Source organism: Haliaeetus leucocephalus, unplaced genomic scaffold (genome assembly GCF_000737465.1).
Source record: "Haliaeetus leucocephalus isolate CR32 unplaced genomic scaffold, Haliaeetus_leucocephalus-4.0 Scaffold151, whole genome shotgun sequence".
Classification (NCBI taxonomy): Eukaryota; Metazoa; Chordata; class Aves; order Accipitriformes; family Accipitridae; genus Haliaeetus; species Haliaeetus leucocephalus.
Window position 1 is genome coordinate 15,233,069 of NW_010972587.1, and position 25,337 is coordinate 15,258,405.

The 25,337-nt window shown below is 40.7% G+C and overlaps 1 protein-coding gene across 1 annotated transcript in view; it reads left to right on the plus strand.

The window, feature by feature from the left end:
* The first annotated feature begins 1,124 nt into the window (after positions 1-1,124).
* NR1H4 (nuclear receptor subfamily 1, group H, member 4) overlaps positions 1,125-25,337 on the plus strand; it is a 39,794-nt gene continuing 15,581 nt past the window's right edge. Inside the window, exons 1-4 of the mRNA XM_010561931.1 lie at positions 1,125-1,206; positions 7,293-7,432; positions 16,413-16,775; positions 22,265-22,405. Of these exons, the coding sequence (XP_010560233.1) occupies positions 7,348-7,432; positions 16,413-16,775; positions 22,265-22,405 (589 nt within the window). The 5' untranslated portion in view covers positions 1,125-1,206; positions 7,293-7,347. The remainder of the gene's footprint in view (positions 1,207-7,292; positions 7,433-16,412; positions 16,776-22,264; positions 22,406-25,337) is intronic.

Here is a 25,337-nt window from a genome sequence, read left to right on the forward strand (position 1 = left end):
TTTCAGGGCCAGCAACTGTCACCTTTCTCCTAGAGAAGACTGTGTTTGTTGCCCAGTGCCTCTCTCTTCTGGAGTAGGAGGGACAGCTTGTGTCGCTGTGTATTCACTCTTTATCAGACAGTGCAAATATGTAGAGAAGGATGGAGAGCGTATACCATGTAGCAGACATGAACTCGTTTGCCACGAGGGATGCTGCCGGCTGTTTCTTCTGGCTGAAATCTGCCTCAATACCACTGCCAGATCAACTCCCCCCCACTGGATATGTTTAGCAACGCAAAACAGGGTATTATTACCCTTGCTGTGTAGGTGGGATGTTGAAACGGCACAGCCTGGATTCGTTCCACTTTAAATTCCTCTACTGGGTAAGTGGGGACGTAGCGGTTCGAGGTCCCCTTTTTGTCAGTGGCAAGAGATCAGTGTTTTCAGATGAAGTGCAGCCCACCCGGGTGGTGATTCACCACCTACAGGTACCAATTTCTTCCCCTTGTGCACAAAAGTTGCGTAAGACTACTAGGTTTAAAGTTATGGGCCTCTGTTTCATGCCTAAAGCTTTATGGGACGAGCCCAAATCAAAATGATGCAGTTTGTTAGAGACTGTGGCAGATCCGGGAACTGAACTTTAATTTCCCCAGATCCCTGTGATGCTGTAATTTATAGCCCGTTCTGCTTCTTCAGTACTCAGTGTGATGCTCAGTTCCCCAAAAAAGTGTAAAGAGTAACAGAAATACTTAGAAGTCAAGTATATGTGCTGGAATGACATCTGGGCTCCTTGGGTGGGAAAGACAAGGAGGCTGCGAGTGTCATAAAAATGTGCATGTGCTAGAAAAGTGTTATAATCAGCAGCAAGGTACTATCGCCCCACTTTTTGAGCCAACTTCCCCCCTGCACCCAGCCAGAGTAATAATGAGCATCTCAAGTCTCTGATGATGGACAAGCTGGGATACACAATGTTTTAATACAGCCTGTGTTTGGAGAGTTTCGCAAAGAAAGAATTGTTAATGAGTAATCCTTGTCCATTAGGGCACTGAGACAATGAGCCCAAGCTTTGATTCATTGTGTTATCACTACAGGCTTCTGCTAAACCTAAAAAAAAAAAAAAAAACCAAAACCAAAACAAAAATGTTCCTGTGTAAGAATCGTTAGGATACTGAACTGAGCGCAGAACTGTCTTACATCCTGCCATCTGCAGTCTTCCAGAAAAGAACAGTAAGTAATAATTCCTTAAACTGATAGCTCTTGCTGTTGTATAGTATAAAAGCAATTTTCTCACCTGAATTATTTAGTGGATGTTAATGGATTTTTGACCAGAAAAAAAAGATTTTTAAAGCTAGTATTTTATTGAAGAAAAACATAAGAAGTCATTTCATGTACAAAACTGGCGCAACAGCAGGAATTCCCCTTGGGAAAAAAATGTTAAGGTCATGAAAAATAATGACGGTGTTGGAATTTGTCTTTAGAAAGCTGGCTTCTGTGTCTGTGTGTCACTGGAAAAGAAAGCATAACTTTGATACTGAGTCTTTCCTGTAATAACACTATCTAGTTAATTATGTGCATCAGCTTTAAAATTGTACTGGTTTGTTAATTTCTTTTCCTTTTAGGAAGAGAAAATGTTTTAAATGTGATTAATGGGAGAACAGACGACAGTCCAGAAAGGGAATAGTTCTATTTGTTTTATGCAATTTCTTTGTTTGACAGTTTTGGGTACAGATTCCAGGTGCATCTTCCGAAGTCCAGGACTTTAGCACTTATTTCACATAACTAGCACAAGCAAAAGGGGGTTTCACATTTCAAGTGATTACTATTTGAATCCATTGCCAGTTTTTAAAACGTCCGTTTATTCTGAGAATTCCAGCTAGCCATTTATCTTCAGAAAACTAAAATCATGGTGGGACACATTTGGCTTTTGTTATTTTTACTGCTATTGCTTGTATTACAGAGAACCTAGAGATCCCAAACTAGATTGGGACCCCACTAGGCTAGACAGGAGTCCAAAAACAGGTTAAGAAAGGAGGGTTTGCTTTTTTATCCGGTGAGAAATGAAAAAGGAGCTGGGGAAAGGAAGACACAGAGAAATGGTGTTCAGCAGGTCACCCCAGGGACAGTCAGAAGCTGGCCCCACTCTTTGAAGTTACTTGCCTACTTACAGAAATGCCACCGAGACGTCTGGTAGAGTTTTCAGTTCTAGTTGTGACTGACTTAAAAGATATTTATTTTTGCTTCAGGATTAAGCTGTAAGAATATCCTTTTTTTTTTTTTTTCCTGTGTCTCTTTGCTACTCTGATTTTAAATGTCACATTAAAAAATCTAAACGTTAAATTTCAGACCAACACAGTAACACCAGTCCTGCCTCTGGTTCTCAGACTTGCTTATATTGTTGCTTATATTTTGCATCAGTTGCTGTGTAGCTGCCCGTGGTGCCACACATGCCAAAATGATCTGGCAGCAAAAGGCTAGGAACAAGGAGCACAAATCTTCCTAATGCTTTCATGTCTCTTTGATACACTTTGAAACAAACAAGCAAGCAAATAAAAAAGTCTCTCAAATAAGCGAGGCACTACATAAATATTCTACAAAAAGGCTATGAGGCCAGATCAAAAGCCTGTGAACTAGATGGGAATTTTCATATTGATATTAACAGTGTTTGGATCGGACCATAGATTAATGATGTTACTGAAATTTCTCTTTGAGCAATTGGCAGCCAGATGTGTAAAGAATAGGACAATATTACGGGACAGAAGGAGGGAAATGTACCTCACTAATATTCGTGAAAAATTTTGCCGGTGCTTTGATATATCTTCCTTTACTGAGTAACTTAAATAGATTCAATCATTCTTATTCCGAAGGTAAAACATAATTAGACTATCATGGAGATTTCCTGATGATCAAACATATTTTTACTTTACCTGAAAGTATGGGGCTATGATGCTTTTGTCTTTCAGTGAGCCCAGCTGATTTTAACTTTAATTATTTCATTAAGAGGCTTGGCTTTGCTTACACGGAAGCCAGGGGAAGCTTTGCTACTGACCATAGTAGGGTCAGAGGTAGTCCACTGATGAGTCCACAATAAATCTGAAACCTACACCCACATGCATATGTGTATACATATATATTTGTACACTCCCATGAACAAATATCCTGAAAGAAAGCTGAATAAACATGCATGCACATACATATGGTGAAAGAATAAACCACATATGTAAAAACATACATTTCAGTTTTCTCAGTTACATGTAGAATACATAAACATGCACTGATTGACTGTTCTGAAGTATGCTAAAGAATACATGTGATAAAATTTTATGTAATTCAGAGCTCTTAATATGCAATTCATGAAAATAATCTCAAGCAATTGGGCATATATTTTACTTTACATACTGATCTCTGTTTTTCTTTGCTGTATATTTTTGGCCTATGAAAATAATCTCAAAAGGTGCTAGAGTAAATAGCTTTATTAACAAGTTAACTAAAATAATTATTTGGGGAAAAAAAAAAGCTTTGTAACTTCTCCCATGCTTCTTAATTTCTCTTGAGGGGGTCTTAATTTGGAGAGCAATATTGAGTTCCTGTGCACCTATCGCCTTTATTTCAGCTTTTACCCATCATCTGATGCATTCTTTTTTTGTTACATCTCAGGATGGAGTATCAGGCAAGTAGGCAAAAGCAGTCTAGATTCATCTTGATAGCAGTACCTAAAAGATACACTTCGTGAGGTAGAAATACCTATGAATGTTTAGTCATGCCAAAGACGCCTGCAAGTATCAAGAAGCATTCCACTATTATGTGGTTTTGGTGGCTAAAGAAATCTGAATTGAGAGTGACTTCTGATCCCAGGTCACGCAGGTGAACGTGTTCTGGAAGCTGAGAGGATATAACTTTGTCACCAGCCAAAAAAACGCCTCAGACCCTCTATCTTTGGAAGGTATACTTTTGCCGACAGGTTCTGTGCATCGGTGCCGCACATTGAACCCTTTGTCACCCAGCCGTGTTGCTAGCAATTTGGGTGCCTCTGTACGTCTGCTGGCTGCGAATATCCCACCGGCTGGAGCGATGCTCCTGCTCCACGGGAGCTGCGGCCGGCTGGGACCACAGCTGTTTGACTGCAGCACCAGCCCAGGAGGGCTGGGCTGAGAAGAGGCTGATGACGGGGTGTGCGACCTGGCACCGGCTCGTTGAACGTGACGGGGTGCGCGGTCTGGAACCGGCTCGTTGAACGTGGAATCCGCCCCTGTGATGCCCTGCGACACCGACTTAGGGTGACCTATACTATTTCTCAGAACGGAACAAGGTGTGGAATAAGTGGTGCTCGAATGCTCAGTAGTGTGTACCTGGTGTAGGTCTGAAAGCTGGAAATCAGTAGCTGCTGCTTTTAAATACCGGTGAAATTAATTGGATAAATCTAATATAGGATAGATGGCTCACAACAGGCTGGATTCAGGGACAAATCAAAGCAACATGTCTACCAGTATTTAATGAAGAGTTTGGTGTTCAGGTAAATTTACAGTAGCAAAGCTACATGTACTGGAAAATATATTTCCAGCCTTTTTAATGGTGATCATGTCTTGTGCCTTGCAGAAATCCTCAGAAGACAGGATTAATTTCCTCCATGAAATCCAGTAAATGGTCTACATCAGCTGAATATATTAAAGAAAATGAAGTATTAAAAAAGGTGGGGACTGTAAAATTGTAATGAACATTTGACTCAAACTGACACTAGCTAGATCAAAATTAATGTGGCAGGAGGGGTAGAGTTACAAAACCTGTAATGTCCTAGCATACTGGGAGGTCATGACAAATATATCCTCAAGTTTCTACTATAAACAAGGCAGTACTAATAGCACCAAGGGTGGGTTTGTGTGTATGTAAAGAATAATAGATTCTAAGAAGTCTATCTTGAAGTTAAGGAGTGACATTATCTAATGATGTGTTAAAAAATGGAATAGCCTCAAAGAAACAAGAAAGAAGTTTATAGACATTTCAAAGAGACCGTAAAAACACAGACACTATATTAGCATTTAAAAATATAGCTTGCTTGCTTTCTCCTTTATTTGCAGCACAGACTAGACAGATGCAGGATATATACCTTACAAGCTAATAAGCTATGCATTGAAAGTCTGACCGTATACTGACAGTCTAACAAAATACTTTAAAATGCGTGTCATCTTGGGACTGTCCTTAAAGTATTTTGATATAACATCCAACATTGCCTAAGCAGATAAGTTCTAGTCTCTGTATGAACATATAGAAAATCAGAATCCCAATGCTGACATGTTAGCTGTTGCAGTGTTAGCTCCTCATATTGGGTCCGAGGAGGAAACATGAGAAGCTGTAGTAGTGTCGGAACACAATATTCAAGTCTGGCTGCAAGGAGAGCTAATCCTGCAAGGAACTGCAAGGGTTGCACGCCTGTGAGCTGTAAGAAAGCTATCGAAGGGCTTGGACATGAGGAGAGGCTGGAGATGGCCTCTCTCCTCTGGTCTTCAGCAAGAAAATCCAGAGAAACCTTCAGGAGCCCTCTGAAGATGCCCCATTTTGATGCTTCTCTTACTGACCACTGTTAGGGTCTTGGCTGTGCTGCTGTCTTCTCCCATCGCAGAACCCTTGAAATGGGCTGTAAGAGGAACCCCCTTCCAAGGGTCTCTCATGGGCAGTTCATGAGAAAACTGGCTGTCAGGAACTGTAGGACCTTTGCAGCCACGTGAGCAGCCCCATCTCTCCAGTCCAGCAGAAACCTTCCCCAGCAAACGTGGTGGCGGGGCCGTATTGTGGTTGGAAGTTGACGTGTGCCTACTGGGGTGGCTGGGCTGGTTGTCAACCCCCATCCCATACAGGGATGGTTTTTTTGCTGTTGCAAAACTGTGTTTCTGTGCTAGATTTGAGACTGTGTGTTTACATGTTATTCGCCACAAGAACCCTATCTGGTCTGCGATACAAGTAGCTTTTGACATTTCTGAGTAAACTGTTTAAATTATCTGTGGGTGGACATTTAAAATGCATCTGTCTAATTAGAGGGCCTTTGTTTATGTTAGGAAAGAAATTAATGAATCCTTATGGACAAATCTGAATATAATTACACAGTGTGCTTGCCACTCTTACAAGCTACTTCCCAGTCTGCTCAGCACTGGGGCCTCCTGCCGCCTTCACGTTTTTGTCAGATGACTTCACTTCTGCTCGAGAAACATGCTGAGCCCTCACTGGGAAGCAGGCTGGGCTATAACTCTCAAATCCCTTCCGTGAGTGGAAACGCAGTCCCAGGGACAGTCCCACGGGAATAAAACCGAATAAAGAATCAAGAGTCTAAAACAAAGAAAAACAAGATTCCTGTCAACTTTATGCAGAATCCCCTTGGTGTCTGCCTAAACCCTTGAGACGTCTCCTTGTTGGAGCTGTACGTTCTGTTGCTGACGGTCCTGCCTCAAATGCAATCCTGCGTTGCCCCATCCCACCTACGTGAGCCCAACCTGGGCGAGGGATCCTTTTGCCCACCTTCCTCCTGGGCAAGGCACCGCTCTCGCTGTAGCCTCCGCTCGAGTAGGAGGCAACGGCAGGTCTCTTCCCTCTTATTTGATAGCCCGGCGGTCGGAGCGGGAAGAAGACGACCTGGGTAGGATGCCACTGTCAGCCCCAGGAGATGAAAGGTTCTCCATCTGACCTGCTAGGAAAGCAGGCTGGTGAGCGGGCACAAGCATCTCCCGACCTTCCCAAGCCGGAGTTATACGGCTGCTTGGGACCACAAAGGGAGCGGGTGGGCGAGCCCGGTTGTTAGACCAAGGCTTTGCTTTCTGTTTTTGCCACTGTTGATCTTGTTCAGACAGTAATTACTGAAGGCAAGATAAAGAGCCAGTCACTGGAAATTAAACTCAAGTCTCCTGGCTTGGTTCTTCTGACCTAACCATAAACTTACACTTTTTCAGTAAGCGAAAACTGTGCGATGATGAAAGGCTGATGAAAAAGTAATGCAAACAACTGGTATTCCCTGGAAGGGGGGCTGAGCAGCGTGCCCTCAGCAGGTCAGGCCAGTGCTTCGGTCTGTGAATATTTGAATAAGGTTGAGCATAAACTGCCATTAGTTTTAAATGAACAGCAGAAGGATGGCAAATAAAATATACCACAGCAAGGAAAAAACAAACAAACTAGATGCAGCATTTTATTTAAAGGCTGAATTAGGGATTGTAACTTCAAGCTGGCGTTTGTCACAGTAAATATTGAAACAACCTCCTGAATCCTGCCTTATAATAGGTACACAAAAAATAGTTATCTTGTTTTAAATATTATTTTTGCTTTATATCTTTCAGGGTCTCCTTTCAACCTATTTCTTAATTGACATATTCTTCCTGAACCAAAGAATAAATGGGATCTGAAATGAATTTAATAGGACATCACCAGCTAGCCCCTGCTGATGGATTTTCTCTTGCTGAAGGTCCTCATTTGTTTGGTAAGTCACCAAATTAGGTTAAAATAGCAAGCTATCCTTTACTCAGAAGCCTAGAAGAAAATGCACTGAAATCTCAAGTCAAGGATGTGTGGTTGACACATACCAACCTTCTTGAATCTTCAATACCTATGGAAGGAATGACAAATAACGGGTCTGTCGTGTTAATGTAATCCTGCACACTATTGCTCTCGTCACTGCTCATAGCAGAGCTTGTAGTTGGTTTTATAACACTATTCTAATATGTGAAACCATTCTGCAAAGACAGACCTTTGTATGTAGGCTGGATGTTTTCTTCATGTGAGTCTTTTAAATCAAGCTGAGCAGGTATATTTTCAGTTAATTTGTAATAAAATTATACTACAATGTATTTGCGTTGCCATATGCAAATTTATGAAAGTAATTTCACCTAAATTAAAACCATTGTCTTATTGAGATGATTAAAAACTTACGCTATTAACTTCAATGCACAAAAAAATTTGTAATGCAGGCTGGAAAATTCTCCTTGCTCCAGTTCCACTGAATTTTTTAAGGCTAAGCATGTGTTTGTTAATGAATGAAGAATTCTTGGTCAATATTTTATAAGCATGGGGAAGCTGTCTTCTGTTATATGCACTGCTAAGGAAAAAAAAAAGAGAGAGAATAATACATTTTTTAGCCTTTTTTTTGGCAGCAGAGGGGGACCTTCATTGAGTAACATGATACATTCAGAGCCTCCCACACAATACAGACCCCCACAGAAAGCTGCAGCACTTCAGAAGTTTCCAGTCCAAATAAGAGCAGAATTCTGTCTTTTTGAGTGTTGGAAAAATTGAGAACATTTCAGTTTCATCTATCTGAAACAAGAATAGTGGCTTGGGCATGGAGGAACTCTGACGCGTGGAGCCATCCCTGCTGCAGAGCCCTTAGGAGTCAGGAACATCTCCCCAAATCAGACCAATTCCAGTGTCTTGGCTCCGTACAGCTAAACTAAAGCACTTTCACTAATGATAACCAAACCACATTGCATTACTGTGTATTATTGGTTTTTTCCCTAAATATGTTGGGTTTTGGTGCGAGAAATGTTTTTGCAGTTGTTAAAAAAAGTATGTGTAAATAGCTAAACCACTTCCTTGCTACCTGTTAATTCCAATGTCAGGCCATGATATACAAAGAGGAGAATGATGTTCAAATCTAGGGTGCCAAATTTTACATCCAGTCATCCCTTTAAAAGTCCCACATAACTGAACTACTTCAGATTTTTGTCAAGAAGATTTCCCCCCTGATGTCTACTTTTTCACTAATTATTTCATTATTTTTAAAGAGTAACGATCAGCTAGCTTCAAAATACAAGGAAGCCTGTTAATGTAAAATACTTTCCCTCCACACTGAAATCTTACTCAGAAATTGTGAGGTCTTCAGAGGAGAGATTGTGTCTCCCATTATAGGTATTCAGAGCTTAGCACAATGGAGATTTAATTCAAACTGACACTTCTGTAACAGAAAGAAATAATGTATTAAGGGGTTGAATCAGGGTCCCATTAGGAAAGAGACTTAGCACTCCTGCTGGGTTTCACTTAAGCTGACTTCTGTTTTGTACGGCCACTTGGTCCAGTTTTGTGGGATGTCACTCAAGTCTCAGAAGTGAATTCTTTACAGATTTAGTGTCTTTTGCTTTTATAGCTGGAAAAAAACCATCAGAAATAACATGCAACTAAGTCCACAGAGAAAATTACTCATTGTGAAAACATGATTCCATCTCTTCAAAATGCTTATAGGAAATGACTTTGCCTCTCAATTTTATATTTGTAAACTATTTGCATTTTTTTTTTGACATTCAGTTTTGGTAGGTAGAGACTTGTGAACTCAAAGAAACAGGAAGAAAGCTTTTCTTTTAAATGAGCCTTAGAATACACATTTCTCCCAGGACTTCTCTCATATTACAGCTCTAATGTAATAAAAGTGAGAAACTGCTGGCTTACAAACATCAGCCTTTATCCAAAAGTCTCCTTTTTCAAAGACGCATACTCATATTCAGCAAAAAGCCTTGGAAATATATTATCTTTTCATTATGCTTCACTCAGTCTATGGGGAGAGTGTTCTTAGACCTTCAGAAACAAATCTAAGTGCATCTCCAAACATTAGCTCCAGGTTTCTCAAAAGAAATGTTGTCAGTAGTGAGCTGCTTGTGCTGTGAGACTCATCACCATGGTAATTCCAGGACACTTCTAATGTACTCACCCTCAAGATTCCTAGTTGCAGCAGGTTTCAGAAGAGCTTAAAGGAAAAAAAAAAAAAAAAGGTTTTCTACCTTTCAGTAGTTGGAAATTTTATGTTGCTATTTTAACGGTGTATGTCTGAGATGAAGTATCTCTTTATGTCTTTGGAGTTAGTGTGTTTTAACTGCAGTTTTTCACTTCTGTAGCTATGAGTCCCTGGAAAAGGGGGCTCAAAATACAAATGAGGAAGGATCTTTAACCCAGCAGAAGTGAGGGTCCTTCCCTTCCATCCTGTCTTCTTGGAAAACTGCTTCTATTTTTCTACCTCACTACTGAGGAGATTTAGAAACATCCTAGATCTCTTTATGGAAAATATCTTTTTGAAGAAGTGGCCAAATTAAAATGATACATCCTCTGTAGCATCTGCCTGCGAGATCAACTTTTTCTTCCTTGCAGCTCTGGTTTTCCCAGCGAGGGAAAGGGACTCTGGGTGACAAGAAATCCCGGGGGTGCATGCGTCTCGATGGGACCTATCCTGTTGAGATGCTGCTCTTCCTCAGTCAAACCCTGTTTTTATTTCACAAGCCCCATTGAATTGAACGGGGCCGGCTATGTGAAGGCTGGTCCAGTTTCATATACTGCACTAAGAGAGTGACACACCTACCGATCCGCATTTTTGAACCCCTGTAATTTAGGACTGAAACCCTGGTCTCCTTTAAAACCTTTGGGAGCTTTGTAGTTCACTTTAGAGCCATGAATTTATTCTGTGGACGCTTCTACCATGATAGACATAGACTGCTCTGAGCTCCTCCGCTTCGCTCCAAATTGACTGGACACAGGCTGTGACCTAGAAGATGCTGAGGTGCGTTAGCTGAAGCTGACAAGCCTTCCCCTAAGGCTTGGCAGTTCTGCTGGGACAGCAAGACTGTTGCAGAAACGTATTTGACAACTTCTTCCAACTGCCTTTGAAAGTTTTTCATATTAGGGCCAATACGTGTGTTAAATACCTATATCTCCATTATCTTATTTTTTCCAATGGTTATCACTTGCCCTTTTTTACAAGGGACCGAACTAATTTTCAGACACCAAAAATGTCTCCTTCATATTTTAAATGTGGAGGGTAAACTTATATATTTGCATGGCATCTGAAATATATACAGCAGTTGACTCAAACTGTCGTTTATATAAGTAAGTAGCAGGCCTTCAAAGTAATAGTCCCATTCTATTTTCTGTGAGAGCACTTTATACAGGAGTTATTAATATGCAAGATATTAAGTGTGAAACTTCAGCTATCAGAGATGGAATTATTTCCAAGAACCTGGAAAGATAAGTCAGTACTATTATATGCTTAAAATGAATAAAGACCTATTTTAAGTATTTTTTGATGGCCTGATAATGTCATCTTGTAATGTGACATCGAAATATAACAAGACAAGAAACGCCACCCTCATTGTCCATATCCCTAGCTGAGAAAGAAGTTTTGGGGGTGAATGAGTGCTCTTAAAAGCTGTATTGAAACAAACAAGGAAGAATAAACAAAAAATGACATGTAACAAGACGGAAAAGAAAGCAATACATCTAAACTTGTCTTAAATATATGACAATGTAAAAACAACAAAATGCCATTGAAAATTGTTGTAGGCCTAATTGTTGTGCCTAAGATGAGCTTAAAAGGCTGACTCCCTTTAGATAAATTTATATTTGTTCTGGTTATGCTTTTTTAAAATAAAAAAGATAGTAGGATCAAGTGTCCAAACTGATTAAACAGCTTCAAGATCATAAGATATGTTAAATAACTACTTACCTTTAGCACCACCTGGCAGATGATGCAACATCTGGCTTCATCCCTGCAGAGAAGATAATTAGCCCCGTAACAGACCCCCAAATCACAAGGACACAAACCAACACAAATTAAAACAGAGTATCATGTATGTATAATAATTATGAAGAGTGCCAAACCAAACAGAGTAGCAATCTGAGAAAAAAAAAATTAACGAGAAGGAATGCAGGTGAACGGGGCTCTGAGGGTGAAGGTTGCACCGCCGAGCAAGGCAAAACCAAAATGCATTTGTGCGATGCTTTCTGTTGTGCACGTGTGAGCCATTTGTGGATCTTGTCCTGGAAAGGAGACCGTTCTGTGAAATAAGGGGAATCTTGCAGTCTGGGGCTTGACTCTCTGCCTATTTACTTCCAGGCGTGATCCTCAGACCTACTTCTGGTCACGATGTGATGGGTCTTAGTGGGCTCATCCACAGTGCTAAAAGAAAGAGGCTGAAGACTGAAAGGGGCACAGCACCCTTGACTGTCCATCTTGACACTACTCTACTCTTATCTTGCTCTGGGGCTCTCTTTTGGATTGCTTTAGTAGGTGTCTTTAAGACCTGGGCTTACTCCAGGGACTGCTTCCAAAAAGGCAGCATGGCCAAGACTGCAGTAGGTTTGGGTCCTTTTACCCCACACTCCCCTCTGACCCTGTCTCGGTGGGGTTTGTACCTTCGTACTTCAGCTGCCGTCAAACCAAGGCGTGCCACACGATCTTGACTTCAAGCTGTCCCAGTAGTGCTGGGGTGGCATCCAACACAGCCCTCGCAACGTTACAGAGGCTTTGAACCGACGCGACGTATATTAAACGCTAACGGCTACGTGGGCCCAGAAGGGCGAGGTCAGCAGCAAAGACCGCGCGGTGCAGGCGCACCCTGGCCACCCCGGAGAGAGTTGGAGTTACCCCTAAGCTACGTGGATGAGAAGTGATCCTTGGCGTTTGGCCTCGGGGCAAGGACATCTCTCTGGCACTCTTCTATCTTGTCACGCAGATGTGTCCAGCATGGCCTGAGCACGTTGGCCTTTTTTTGAGAATACATTTCTGTGCTTAAATCCAGTCAGCTAAAACGTGCTGCTTCTGATATTGAAGTGGTTAATCTATTGCACAGAATCACCTGACATTACTACATATTTACTGATAAAAATATTGTTGTAAATAAACCACAACAGGTACAAAATTACAATGGCTAGGCTACTTGGAGGCATCCCCTTAAACGGTAACCAAATTTTATCCAGGTAAATCCACGCCGGGAACGGACATTGCTATTGTTTCCGACATTTACAAACAAGTTTCTCTGTAATGAAGTTAATCAGTAAACTATGTAACCTCTGGCCTGTGTCACTCCTTCGCTAATCTTAAAGAAAGTTCTCACAGTAAAGAAGGCAACAGGATACGGACAAAGCAGAATTAAGAAGTTTTATTTATACAAAGTCTTTAGGGGGAAAACAAAAAGAAAGAGAGGGAAAGGAGGACTGGGTACCTCAAGGAGAGTATTTTTCTTCAAGAAATGGTCAGACTGAAGACAGCCTGAGGTAGGATATTGTCATGTTCTCACTTGGACGTGTTTGCCATCTATTCTTGCATTCTTCCTTGAAACTGTAGGATGCTAGAAGGTTGTTTAAACCAAGTGATCTTTAAAGATCTGCAGCAAATAATTTGTTTGGAATTAAATCGGGATTTCATTAATGGTTATGCTATGGTTTCCAAATTTAATCCTGAATCTTGTTCTTATTTCTTTAAGTTCCTTCATGAATACCCTATGGGGAGTCAGAGGTTCATATTTTAAATGTTCTTAGAATTTTTTTCTCTTCAATAACTTTTACATTAAAATGCGATCTCGTAATTTCTGTAATATTCTGGATAAAACCACCTTCAGTCTGCACATAACCTCAATATAATTCTGCAGACTGAAAAGGCTCTCTTTAGCTCCTACAAGGAAAATTCCCTTTCATTTCTGCAAGTGGTTAAGCCTACATCAAATAATTTTTCAAGTCTCATGTAAAATATTCTGTGTAAAATTTAAAGGAACAAAAGCACAACTCTCTGATGAGTTTCAGCTGCAAGTGCTATTGTGGAAAAATATTTGTAAAATGATGACCACATCTATGTGAAGTTTTCACTTTGATATTAGTAAGCTTTCCAGATTTCTGTAAAATGTTTTTCACTTGAAAATATTTATTTGCAGAACACAGTCTAAAAGATGTACAGCTATAAGTAACATCACATTTGTGTGTGCTTAAGCAGTCTCTCTTTAAAAATGTAAAAGGTACGCTTCTGAAAGGAAAAACGGATAAATGTTTCAAAATAGTGAAGACCACACAAACGTAAAAGATCGCTGTATTCCAGTGAGCTTATTTCTGATTTCACTTTCACTGCTTATACTACTGCCACTCCAGTGACTCCAGTGGGCTGGCTCATGCTTTACAGTGGCATGAGACCAGCCCGTCTCAGACTTCCACTAATATATACCTGGAGAAAGGCATATGTACATTCCGGTTGGCAAGATAAGATTAGTTTTCTTTTGCGATAAGAAACTCTTTGGTCTAGACTCGTATGTACTTTGCAAAGCAGAATTCTAAAAATCAGTGTGGTTTTCAAATGTGGCGTGGGACAGAGCAGTTTTTTAACAAGCCCTGAGATTATTTTTTTACTGTTGAAGGAGTGTTGCCTTCTCTTCTTGCTCTTTCAGAGGCCCAAGCAGCGCAGGAGGCTGGCATAGAGCTTTTGTGGCATTCCCTGTGGATGGCATAAAGTTAAAAATCACTAGCCTCTTCCTTTTCATTTTGGGATTGTCCCACTATCTTTTAGAAAACTCAATCAACCAAGTAATTACTAACTAGCAAATGACAACTTAGGTCTCCATGGTGAACAGATTCCTTTCCAAAAAGAGACCGAATGATTTGTATAATGATTGTGTGTCTCACAGTTAACACCAGTTTTTGTACCTGTAGTACCTTGACCAGTCTTTATGAGTAGCAGTCTCAACAAACGGTAAATATAATTAAAGAAAGACCACCCGCTCATTAAGCCTATACCGAACAATAAAGGTCATCATTAAATCATTGCTGTCCTCACCCTTTATGTGTTTTGTGACCGCTGCAGCTGGCAGGGATCAGTGACAGTTTGCATTTGATGAATGAAGCTGTAACTTCACCTCCAGGCCCTTCCGCAGAGTCCCCAGGTGCCTGTATTTTGTCTCGGGTCTCTGTATGTCTATGTTGTTTATTTAAAGGGCATAAACTTGGGTTCGGGGAGTGCCTTCTGCTATTCTGCTTCTGCTAGTGTAGTTCTCAGGGCTCTGGCCTCTTCTGGAGCAACTAAATGCAACCATAATTAAACTAATTGTTACTAATAAATGACACCATTATTGTCATTTGGTTTTGTGTCACATTTTTGCAGACATACATCTTGCTGCTTACTCTTGAACTAGGACCTCAACATTTGCTATTGGCAAAGATGTGCTGTGGACAATACAGCAATCACAAAATGCAAAACACTTGCATGGCTTCTGCAGCACGGTAAAGTAGGAAGGGCAGAAGGCTGCAGAGCAAGAGCATGAGACCTTGAAAGTGAAAAACTAGCTGAAACGAAAGAGGTTAGTTTCTGGCACCAACTGAAGTGAGAGAAAGGAGAAGGAAGAATCCCCTGCCACAGATTTGAATTATTGTTGTCACTACAGGTGTTCCCTCTTCTCAACTGTTAGCACTTCTTCATTGTTTCTGATTCCTCAGAAGTGAAGGAGACTTGCCAGGGAACTGATCTGATGTCAGCAAAAATGTTTTTGGAATGCTTCTAAAGCGCTGTTAAGTAATGGTCACCAATAAAGAGTAGTCTATGATTTCTTTGTACTGCTGTTGTCTCCAGTAAAATGGGACTCAGCATCTTCCTGGAAATATGCACTATTTTTCTCAGATTTCTCTTCTTGGAGCGAATGAAGGAATTGTGTCAGTGTGTTCATGAAACGGCAAGATGTGGCTTTCTCCAACACAAGATAGGAAGTAGTTTGCAAATAACTTTTAAATTGCTGTTTTCAGCTGTTTGACATGGGCTTGATTTTAATTACACCATCCAGGGACTGCTAGGTGGTGGTGTCCTTGTAGTACAGCAAAACAGGAGACTTAAGTTGTTTGCATTTTTGAACCTGTTATTTAATGGGCAAAGTTAAGATAGTCTCCAGATACTGTGTCGATCCCGACAGGAAAGGTTGCCATTCCTTGCACCACTGCCAGTTTGTCGTTGGCTCAGAGGTGAACGGTGCTGGATTACGGAGATGCTTCCCATCAGAACCGCACAACTGCGCGGAGCGGCGGGGCTGGGGCCAGGCTGGGAGCCACTGGACGTGGGATGGCGAAAAGGTCGCGTTTCACCACCTGTATTAGGAGTATCTTCCCTGTTCCTTCGTGGTAACCTCACTTTTCCCTTTCAGGCTCTAGTGGAAGGTTTATTTCAGGTTCTTGGCTTTCTAATTAAGCCTCATTCTTGTCATCCAGTGCAGTTATTCCTTGTCATGATGCATTAATTCAGAATTAAATAGAAATTAACATGATGTTTGAGTCTTCATCTAGCTTTCACCAATGCCATAGGGGTTTTGGCTTTTGTTTGGATTTCTCTTATTCTGCTGTGAGACCTAATTCAGGTTGCTAGCTTCTCTGTGGTGTGGATTGCTCATTCTTGAACATTTATACAATTAGCTGCATGGTAACTTTCAAGATTTTTTAACGTAAGTGCCAGTGCCGGACATTTCCACCAATAATAAAGGAGTGGCTGAGAACAGCTAAGTTACTTTTAAAATATCTTGCAATGTATTTGGGGAGGACCAGGGCCACAGCAAATCTGAGCTCAGATAATGCAGTCTTTATGATTATGCCTTGTTTTTGAAATGGATGTCTGGAAGTGGAAACTTCTCTGATAACTGCAGTTTCATGGTAGTAATAGAAATTGGGTTTGCATTATTATTTTCCAGGTGTCCTTTCAGAGCCAATGAGTTCTCCAGTGCAAGAGGCCGATGTGTCACCTTACGCACAGTACAACGGTGTGCCATTTCCCCAAGTTCAGCCTCAGATTTCATCACCGCCTTATTACTCCAACCTCGGCTTTTACCCTCCGCAGCATGAGGAATGGTATTCCCCCGGGATGTACGAGCTCAGGAGAATACCCTCAGAGACCTTGTTCACCAGGGAGACGGAGATCATGGATATGCCTGCAGCCAAAAAGCCTAGACTGGGTCACTCCACGGGAAGGGTGAAAGGAGAAGAGCTCTGTGTGGTCTGCGGCGACAAAGCCTCTGGGTACCACTACAATGCTCTTACTTGTGAGGGATGCAAAGGTAGGATGACATCAATTACAGAATACAATTCAGCTAATAAGCACAGCAGTTTCTGATTTTTTTTTTTAATGTCTTGTTAATTTTATCCGAGTCATTAAGCATTTTAGAGATTTACGTTTGGATCTGGTGTACGCTATTCTGTATTTTCCCCAAGGCAGATTGACAGCATCTTCCACCATTGTCCTGTGACCACAGAGCACCACTGGCCAACCCACGGCTCTTGAGCCATCATTAGCTCTTGGTAAACTGAAGAACAGCTTCCATGTGGGGACCTGGCAGCCTGGCTCTGCTGTCTTGGAGGCTGTGGAAGGAACCAAACCCACGGAGGCCGCTGGGAGTTCAGTGCTAGGCTGCCCTAGAAATCAGCTGCAAACCCAGCCCAAATGCCTCCTGTAGTGTGCATTGAAAGGAATTGAAAGCCATCAGCTCCCACCTGCAGCCTGTTCCCGGAGAATCTCTTTCCCCCAGCTCCCAAAAGATATGGTGGGTGTCTTCAGGTTTGTGAAATGAAAGGGTTGCTAATTCTAGACTTTCTTCAAGGGATAGCCCCTATCCCTACAGAGGGAGCTTCTTCAGGAAACAGGTGGTATCTTTAGGATGAATATCTTGCTGCTTAGGAGAACAGTATTCACAAGTTGGTGTCATGATAAATGGCATACCAAAAACCATTACCATTACTGGAAACACGATTGCCAGATATTTTAGCAGAGAGGGACAAAAGGTTATACAGATAAAATAGAAATTATACCTAAAGACAATTACTCTGTGACAGGGCTGACGTACGTTATAGAAAGAAAAATATTGCCCCAGTTTTTCATTCTACTCTGTGAATAAGTATTTCATTATCATTTCTGTTCTATGGATAAAGGCTAAAGCATGGACATTACTGGAGCACTAAAATATCTTAATGTGGACCTCACTGTCACTCAGAGTGGACTTTGAACTAATTTGGGGATTTGCTTTATCTATTACAAATTTATTTCTGAGGGCACAACAGACCACACTGGTGAACCACTCTAAACATGGATACAGTCAAGGGTCATATAGTTTATCTCAAGAATTCCAATAAATAGGAGATTCATTTCTTTCTGCTGTCCATGTGAATAGTCTCAAAGCCAAAAAATATGAATTAACTCATATGAATGCTGTCATCATAAACCAGATTAACCTCAATTTTAATGTGAAGATTCCAAGTAATGATAAGCTTACTCTGTTAGTAAGCTATTCCTACTGTTTATTAACTTCATTATTAAATGTCTTAGCAATTTTTCAGAGACTTACAATTACAAACTATGGAATGTTCTTAGGAGAGAGGTTAAAACCACCAGGTATGCACTCAGACTAAAACCCCTAGTGAAAGGAAATATGCGTTCATCTCTCTACTGATTCAGTTTGAATCACTCTGTGTAACCATAATTTTACTGCTTTACTGGGATAATTTATTTTCTGTTTTTGCTCGGCTTCATGACTGCAACATCAATTACAAAGAATAGTACCCTTGATCAAACATAGTAAAAGTTGAGTTATTTAAAGATAATGCATTCTGCTTCTACAATAAACTTTAGGGGTGATTAAAGTACCAGCTGATTCAGTAAAAAGATGTGCTGAGGATAGTAATTCCATTTGACAAGGTGAAGGGAATACTATGTTTTCTAGACCTCTGATCATTCTTGTGCATCTATGGAATTTTTCACATGGGTATACATTACCCTCAATGTATGGAGACCAGAATTGGGCTCGGTACTTCAGTTGTGCTCTTAGTGCAGTAGAAGAACTACCTCACATGTCTCACATCCAAGTGTGAGCTTAGCCCTTCTTTTTGGCAACAAAACTGCTAATTCATACTCAATGTGTGTCCAAAATAATACGCAGATCCCTTTCTGCAGGACTAGTGCTCACCTTGCAGCACCCCTGCTCTATTGATGCCGTGGACATTCTTTTTCAAAGGGGGAGGCTTTGCACATATTTTTATGGGATTCAATCCTCTGTGATGAATATGTTAAAATTGTTTTCATTTCTTTCTTGGATAATGCATTCAGCAACAAGCTCCATTCTTTTTGTTTTTCTTCCTTGGGCAGAAGGAACAATAGTAAGATCTTAATTATCGTCCCTCATGAGAATATTAGTCTAAAGATATGGGCAGGAGTATACACTTCTATATATTTTTTTTAATACATTACCATCCATTAACAAATAAGTATGAACTATTTCATTAAAATTTTACATATTATGCAAAAGCAGATTAAACAGAACATTTGCTTTCATACAGCACTTGCCTGTGGTACTATACAAAAAAAGAAAAGGCTTCCTTGAGGTTTCTCTCACCTCTAATATATCACTTTAGAAAATGCTGCCTTGGTTAACAATAATAGCATCGCTGTTGTGGTTCATAAAGAATGAGGCAGTTCAGGCACTGTTACAGTATAGGGAGCAATATACTGTGCTTTAAAGCCTGCTGCTGTCGAGGGCATTCTGAGACAACCTCTGCAGACAGACATGGAAGACTTTTTGGTATAGCCTCAGCCTGCGCAGCGATACTGGGTTTTAAGCCTTTTTCAGATGTTACAGAACAAGTGTGCCATAGTATCGCGCTTGTTCAATACAGCCACAGAGTAAGCTCTGCTGAGAGAAAAGCTAGTTGTGAAAGTTTTTGCAGTCTTCAAACTACTCCTGATAACGCTTGATGGCTCTCACGCCAGACTGAGAATACCTCCCGCCAAGCAGGGTCCCACTTCAATCTTCTCCTTGCACTAACACTCACCACGTGGGCATGGGGGGAAGGAACGCCGGACACGTCCTGGTAGTCTGAGAGAGCGGAGCAGGTGCTTTGTTAGCAACTGTGAACTTCAAAAACTTTTAAACTGAGAAACCCAAAGCAGTTGGCCATCAGGATGGTGAACAGAGATATTTACAAAGCTTTCATCTACACCTTTAACAGCTGTCCTCCTTCAACTGTCATAATTTCCATAAGAAAAATCAGCATCAGTAACATCAGAGCAGCTCTAGCCATAATTAATCATATTCGTGACTAGCTAAGAGAACAAAGCAAATTCAACATTTCCAGCCAACATGAGCCTTTTGTAATTTGGCAAGATTGGGTAAAAGTTAGACTGTGCCAGACAAACCTTCAGCTTTGGGGGCTACCCCTTCATTAGTTTAACAGCTGCCATTTCTGATCTACCTCTGAATTTTTGTAAAACTCTTTCTGGTATAGAAGGTCACACATAAAACATTTCAGGCAGTTTAAGTTCATTTTGAATTATCAGTCAATAATATATCTAGAAATTCTATTCATACCAAAAAGCTAATTTCAAAATTAATTATTAAGAAGTCTGTTCAAGACAACAATGATTCAATAATCACTTTATCATAAAACTGAAGCAAGAGTAAGGTCAAAACTACTTTTTGCCAAAAAAATTATTTCACTTTTCACTTCACATCATTTCACTTTTTGAAAAACTTTATTTTCAAGGGAAAATATTTAACTGCTTGAATCTTGTTGGTTCCTAGCTTTCGCATCTGTATTTTTCATTCTTCTTTCACATTCTTACATACTTTAAAAAATTCACTTACTAAAGTTCTTTTTCTTTCCTCCTCCATGAAAAAGCAAATGCACACCTTGTGGGTAGGGTGAGCAATAAAGTCATCAATCGGACTTACAATGTCATAAATATTTGTGCAGAGCTTTTCAACATTTACTAATAATTAATGTGTCATAAATTACAGGATTTAAATTTAACAAATAAAATTCATAAATTATGTAAAGCAGATACAGTTGCCTTTAACCGACACTGAAAACCTACAGCTTAAATCCAGGCCTTTTTCTCCCTTCCTTTCCCAGTAAATGGTAATGTATTAAACACCACGTGAATGATGAATAAAAATAATGCCTGGGGCTGCTGGAGGTTCTAAGCAATCTGCATTTCAAAAGAGACTGATGCCAGTCAACTGTATTTGTCTGAAAAGCAGCCAATAAAACAGACAGCATGGAAGAGATTTCAAGAAGGAATTACAGCAGATTCAGAGAAATGTCAGATTTTTTGTGACCAGATAGTGGAATTGTTTTACTGGTAGCTATACATTGGTGCTTGGAAGAGATTATGCAACCACAAAAACATGGGCCAAAGTTTGGAAATTGTCATCTCACAATGGCAAAATCATCAGGTCTTCTGTTATCTCACCTACATTCAGCGGGACAGTGTCTTAGCTGGACACGTTCTGAAAACACACAAATTCTGCAACAGACAAAAATTCAGACTCACATCTGAATTTACCCTAGGATTTGAGTATGGGAGACTGGGTCTTATCTGGTGCCTCTCTTAGTGCATCAAAGTGCCAGACTGGAAAATGATGGTGGTTTTATTGTGCCAGCCAGTGACAATAAGAAAGGAAAAGCTTTGTGAATAGCTCTGGTTAATGTAAATTTACGCAGAGCTCTAGTTTGAAGTACACTGTAAATCAGTGATGTGCCAGCAGAAGATCCCAGGAGTCTATTTCAGAAACCTGCCCTCAGATGGGGAGGAGACCTGGTTCCCCCTGTAGCTGATGCTAAATAGCCTGTGCCATAGGAAGGACAACGTAAAAAGATTACGATGACACAGTGAGTCACGCTAAAAATTCAGGAAATGTTCATGTCGTCATTGGCAGCAAAGACTCTGTTGTTCTGTGATGACTCCTTTATTCAATTACATTTAATAGCTTGGGCACTCCACACTTTGCCCACAGTGCCGCTCTCCGCGGCGTGTAGGCAACAGCCAAACAGGAGATTTGGACAGGCTGAGGAAAGGTCCCCTCAATTTCTTGGATCAGTTGCTGTTTGCAGTTACCACTGTGCAATTTGGGAGTGAATCCAGTGAGGATACCAGTAGAACTGCCTGTGCAGGTGAAATGAGGTGACTGCTTAACTCATCAGGTGGATAATATTTAGCAAATGAGTCTGGAGTATCTTGTAATCAGGGGAAGAGGCCACATGTACAATAGGCAGACACGAGGCAGCTTCTGTATTAAACCTGGGGATGGGCAAGCAGAGCAGTATGTGGAGCTTCCACGGCTCCCAGGAGCTGAGGGAACGGTGGTGAGTTACTCAACCCTCTGTCTGCGCATCCTGCACCTCAAGAGACTTAAAAGCCTCGTATTTTTTTCACCGGCTGTTTGTATGATATCACCCTACAGCCCTAGTGCTGGTGCTCAACATGCTCCTGGCAGGTTTCAGGTTTGGCTCTGGATTTTCCCAACATTCATAGTTCCAGGACCTTACTTTGGGCTAATATTTAATGTTTTGGCCTGTGATTTATCATGTTAATTTGTTAAATTATATGACTTTGATACTGTTGTCAATACAAATATCAAGAATATAGTCATCCAGGCACTGAAGGAAACTCACGGTGCAGCAGAACGTGTGTCATTCAGAAAACCCAGGTGCTCTTCAACTTGATTAATTTGCTGCTTTGAGTGTTTTCTTTTACCTATGCCACTGCTGTGTTGTGCAGGGTTCTTCAGAAGAAGCATCACAAAAAACGCAGTATACAAGTGTAAAAATGGAGGCAACTGCGAGATGGACATGTACATGAGGAGAAAATGCCAGGAGTGCCGTCTAAGGAAATGCAAGCAAATGGGCATGTTGGCTGAATGTATGTATACAGGTATTTGCATCACGTAGTCAGAGTGTGCGTCAAATATTGTATTTGCTTAATTAGGCTGGTTTTAATAATAAAGCTATAAAAGATGTCATCTGGTGGGTAGAAGGCGCTTTAAAGATGATGCCATGCCTGTGCATCAAATCCTGTTGAAAAAGACAAATGCCCTGCTAAGCAATGGGATTTAGCTAGTGGTCAGGGACACAAGGGTGTAAGAACTGAGCAGGTGGTGAAGGAAGGGCTGTCCTGCACTAGGTGACAGCCAGTAGTCGGCTTGAGGGGGAAGGAAAAGCAATCAGGGGAAGGGAGTCTCCAGGAGAGTCCCCAGGAGCGAGGAGTTTGCAGTGTTGTGGAAGCCAGAGCAGGAAAGTCCTGGCGCTTCCCTTTGCTGCTCTTGCTGGGACTCTCCTTGTCAAGCTCTTGCTAGCCAAGTCCAAATTTTGGCATTCAGACAATGCCGTTTTCAAGAAAAGAAAAGGACTGCCACTAGCAGGGAGTTTCTGCAGACTTGCCAAGTGTATGTTCCCAGACCTCACGCAGCAATCAGGCAAAGCCTGCTAAGGGCTTGCTCTTTTTTATAGTCTCAATAACTCTCCTTGTGGCATTATAGATTTTCCTGCCTTGCGTATAGGCACATAGGTAGAACCATCTCCAGAAATGAAACTGATGGACGTTAATAATGTTTCATATTAAAGAGAATATTCTATTCAGACTGAGAGCTTATAAACTTTATTGAGCTTCACATCGGATAACTTAGAACAACAGGGATATTAAAGTGCAATTTTAAACATGTTTAAAACTCCATTTTGAGTCAAATGTTGGCCAATCCATTATTTTTGCAAGCTTGCTCCTGAAAAAACTCTGTAAACATCTGCTCTTCTGCCTTCCATGAACAGGGCTACAATTTATTTTTCTTGATGGCTCCAACCGTTTTAGCATACCCGTATGTGTGAAACCAATTTAGGTTCATACAGGAAATTAATCTACTTGGAATTTTTAATATACTTCTATCCCTCAATCTGATCAGAGGATGCTATATTAACTGTTGGTTTTGTGAGAAACAATAAGCTCCATCAATATTTGGAATGCATTGCCAGCATAATGTAATTAATCTTTCATTCTGCAAATTGAACAGGCTACAAAGATCCTGAGATATGACATATTCTCGTGCAATATGTGAATATACGAGCAGACACCACCACTGCGATGACAGCACTCAATGTGTCCCTAAGTGTCGGAGGAAAAGAACTCCCCTGTGGTGCTGATCCCACATCCATTGTTCCAAAATTTTGAGGGTTCAAAATAGCCTGAGTGACTCAGTACAACAACAACAAAAAAAAAAATCACCAAAAAAAAACCCAACCCAGGTCAGCGTAAATAATACTGGCTGGGCCCACATGAAACTTTTAAACTGGCCTATCATTTTCACAAACTGGCATATGTGAAATAAAAGCCAGTGAGTGCGACTGCCATCTGACTCTCTCTCTGCAATGGAAACACTGGGTGTCTTGTGTTGCTCATGACTTAACCATAAGCATGCTCTAATGCACTGCAATGAGGATGTTTGGCAAGGTAGTATTTAATGGCTTTTAAGCAGGAGTGTGCTGTATAATTGCTTTTAGTTCAAGGCAATCCAGGACAGTAAAACATGAAGCTTCTAGAAGTATAGAGCATTTATTTGGGGGAGAAAAAAAAAAAAAAAAGACTAGGAAATAAAAGGGTACCTTGAACTTTGTTTCACTTACTCATTTTGTAGGATTGTAATTGCAAGCTCTGTGGATTCTTTTTTCCCCGCTGAACAAGGAGGTAAAGTCTTATAAATATTTATGGCATGGCTACTCAACAGTCCTACTCCTGCCCTTTAAACACAAACCACAGACAGATCAAAATTGCTAACCATCAATTTCATTTTTTTGCCGTCATTTTGATATAAACTGCAAGTTTCTTGGGTGAAATATCTACCTAGGGAAGACCCAGGTTCTGCCACTCTTCCTGGAAGGTAATAACCATTTAATACCCATTGAAACCTAGCTATCTCTCAGGTAAAAAGTAAAGTCCTGTCTCTCACATGAGTTTTCCAGCTAACTTAAATGGAGCCAGAATAGGATATCAAGGTACTACTCAGTAGCAGGAAGCATGAGAAAAATCTCTCTTACTGCCTAAGGCAAATGTAACCCAAATTTTCCCTAGGAAGGTAGTAGACCAGATCCTCAGCTGGTAGAAAACAGCACAAGCCCATTAACACCACCAAAGGAGGCACTGAATAATTTAGAAAAAGAAATCTATGATGCTGTGCGGCAGCACAAATTACATGGCTCGATACCAATTATTATCTCCATCGTTCCTATTCCTCCCTTTCAAGGTATTATTTGCAGGTCTTATTTTAATCATGTAAATTTCCTCTTCTCTCAGCGGTTCAGGTAGGTTATTTTATATAGTGCTTAAACAGGAAATTAAAAACATTCACAACGAAATTCACTGTTTTCATGGTATCTTCCTCCACCATCATATACTCACTGAATAAGCCTCTTTTCCTGCTCTGTGTTTTTGACAGTGAAGAATGGGAAGGATACTTGAGAGAAGCTCAAAAAAAACCCCCAAACCCAAAGAAAGAAAGAAAAAAAACCTGTGCTGATAGATTTATTTTTAGATGAATACTTAGCTGTTTACTTTTTCATTTGTGCTTTCTGGCTGTGTTCCACAGGTTGTGTAGGGTACCTGTTGTCCCTTTCTTTTGTTAGCACAAGCAGATTGCTAGTTTTTATGACATCCACACAAGGAAGCTCCCTGGTTCAAGGTACTGAAATGTAGTCTAGAACAAAAAAAACCCCACAAATGCAAAAATCCTTTCATGAGGGCAAGTGAAACTCTGTGGTAAAACCAGGGCTTTATTCAGTCCTCTAATACAATGAAATACAAAATAGCA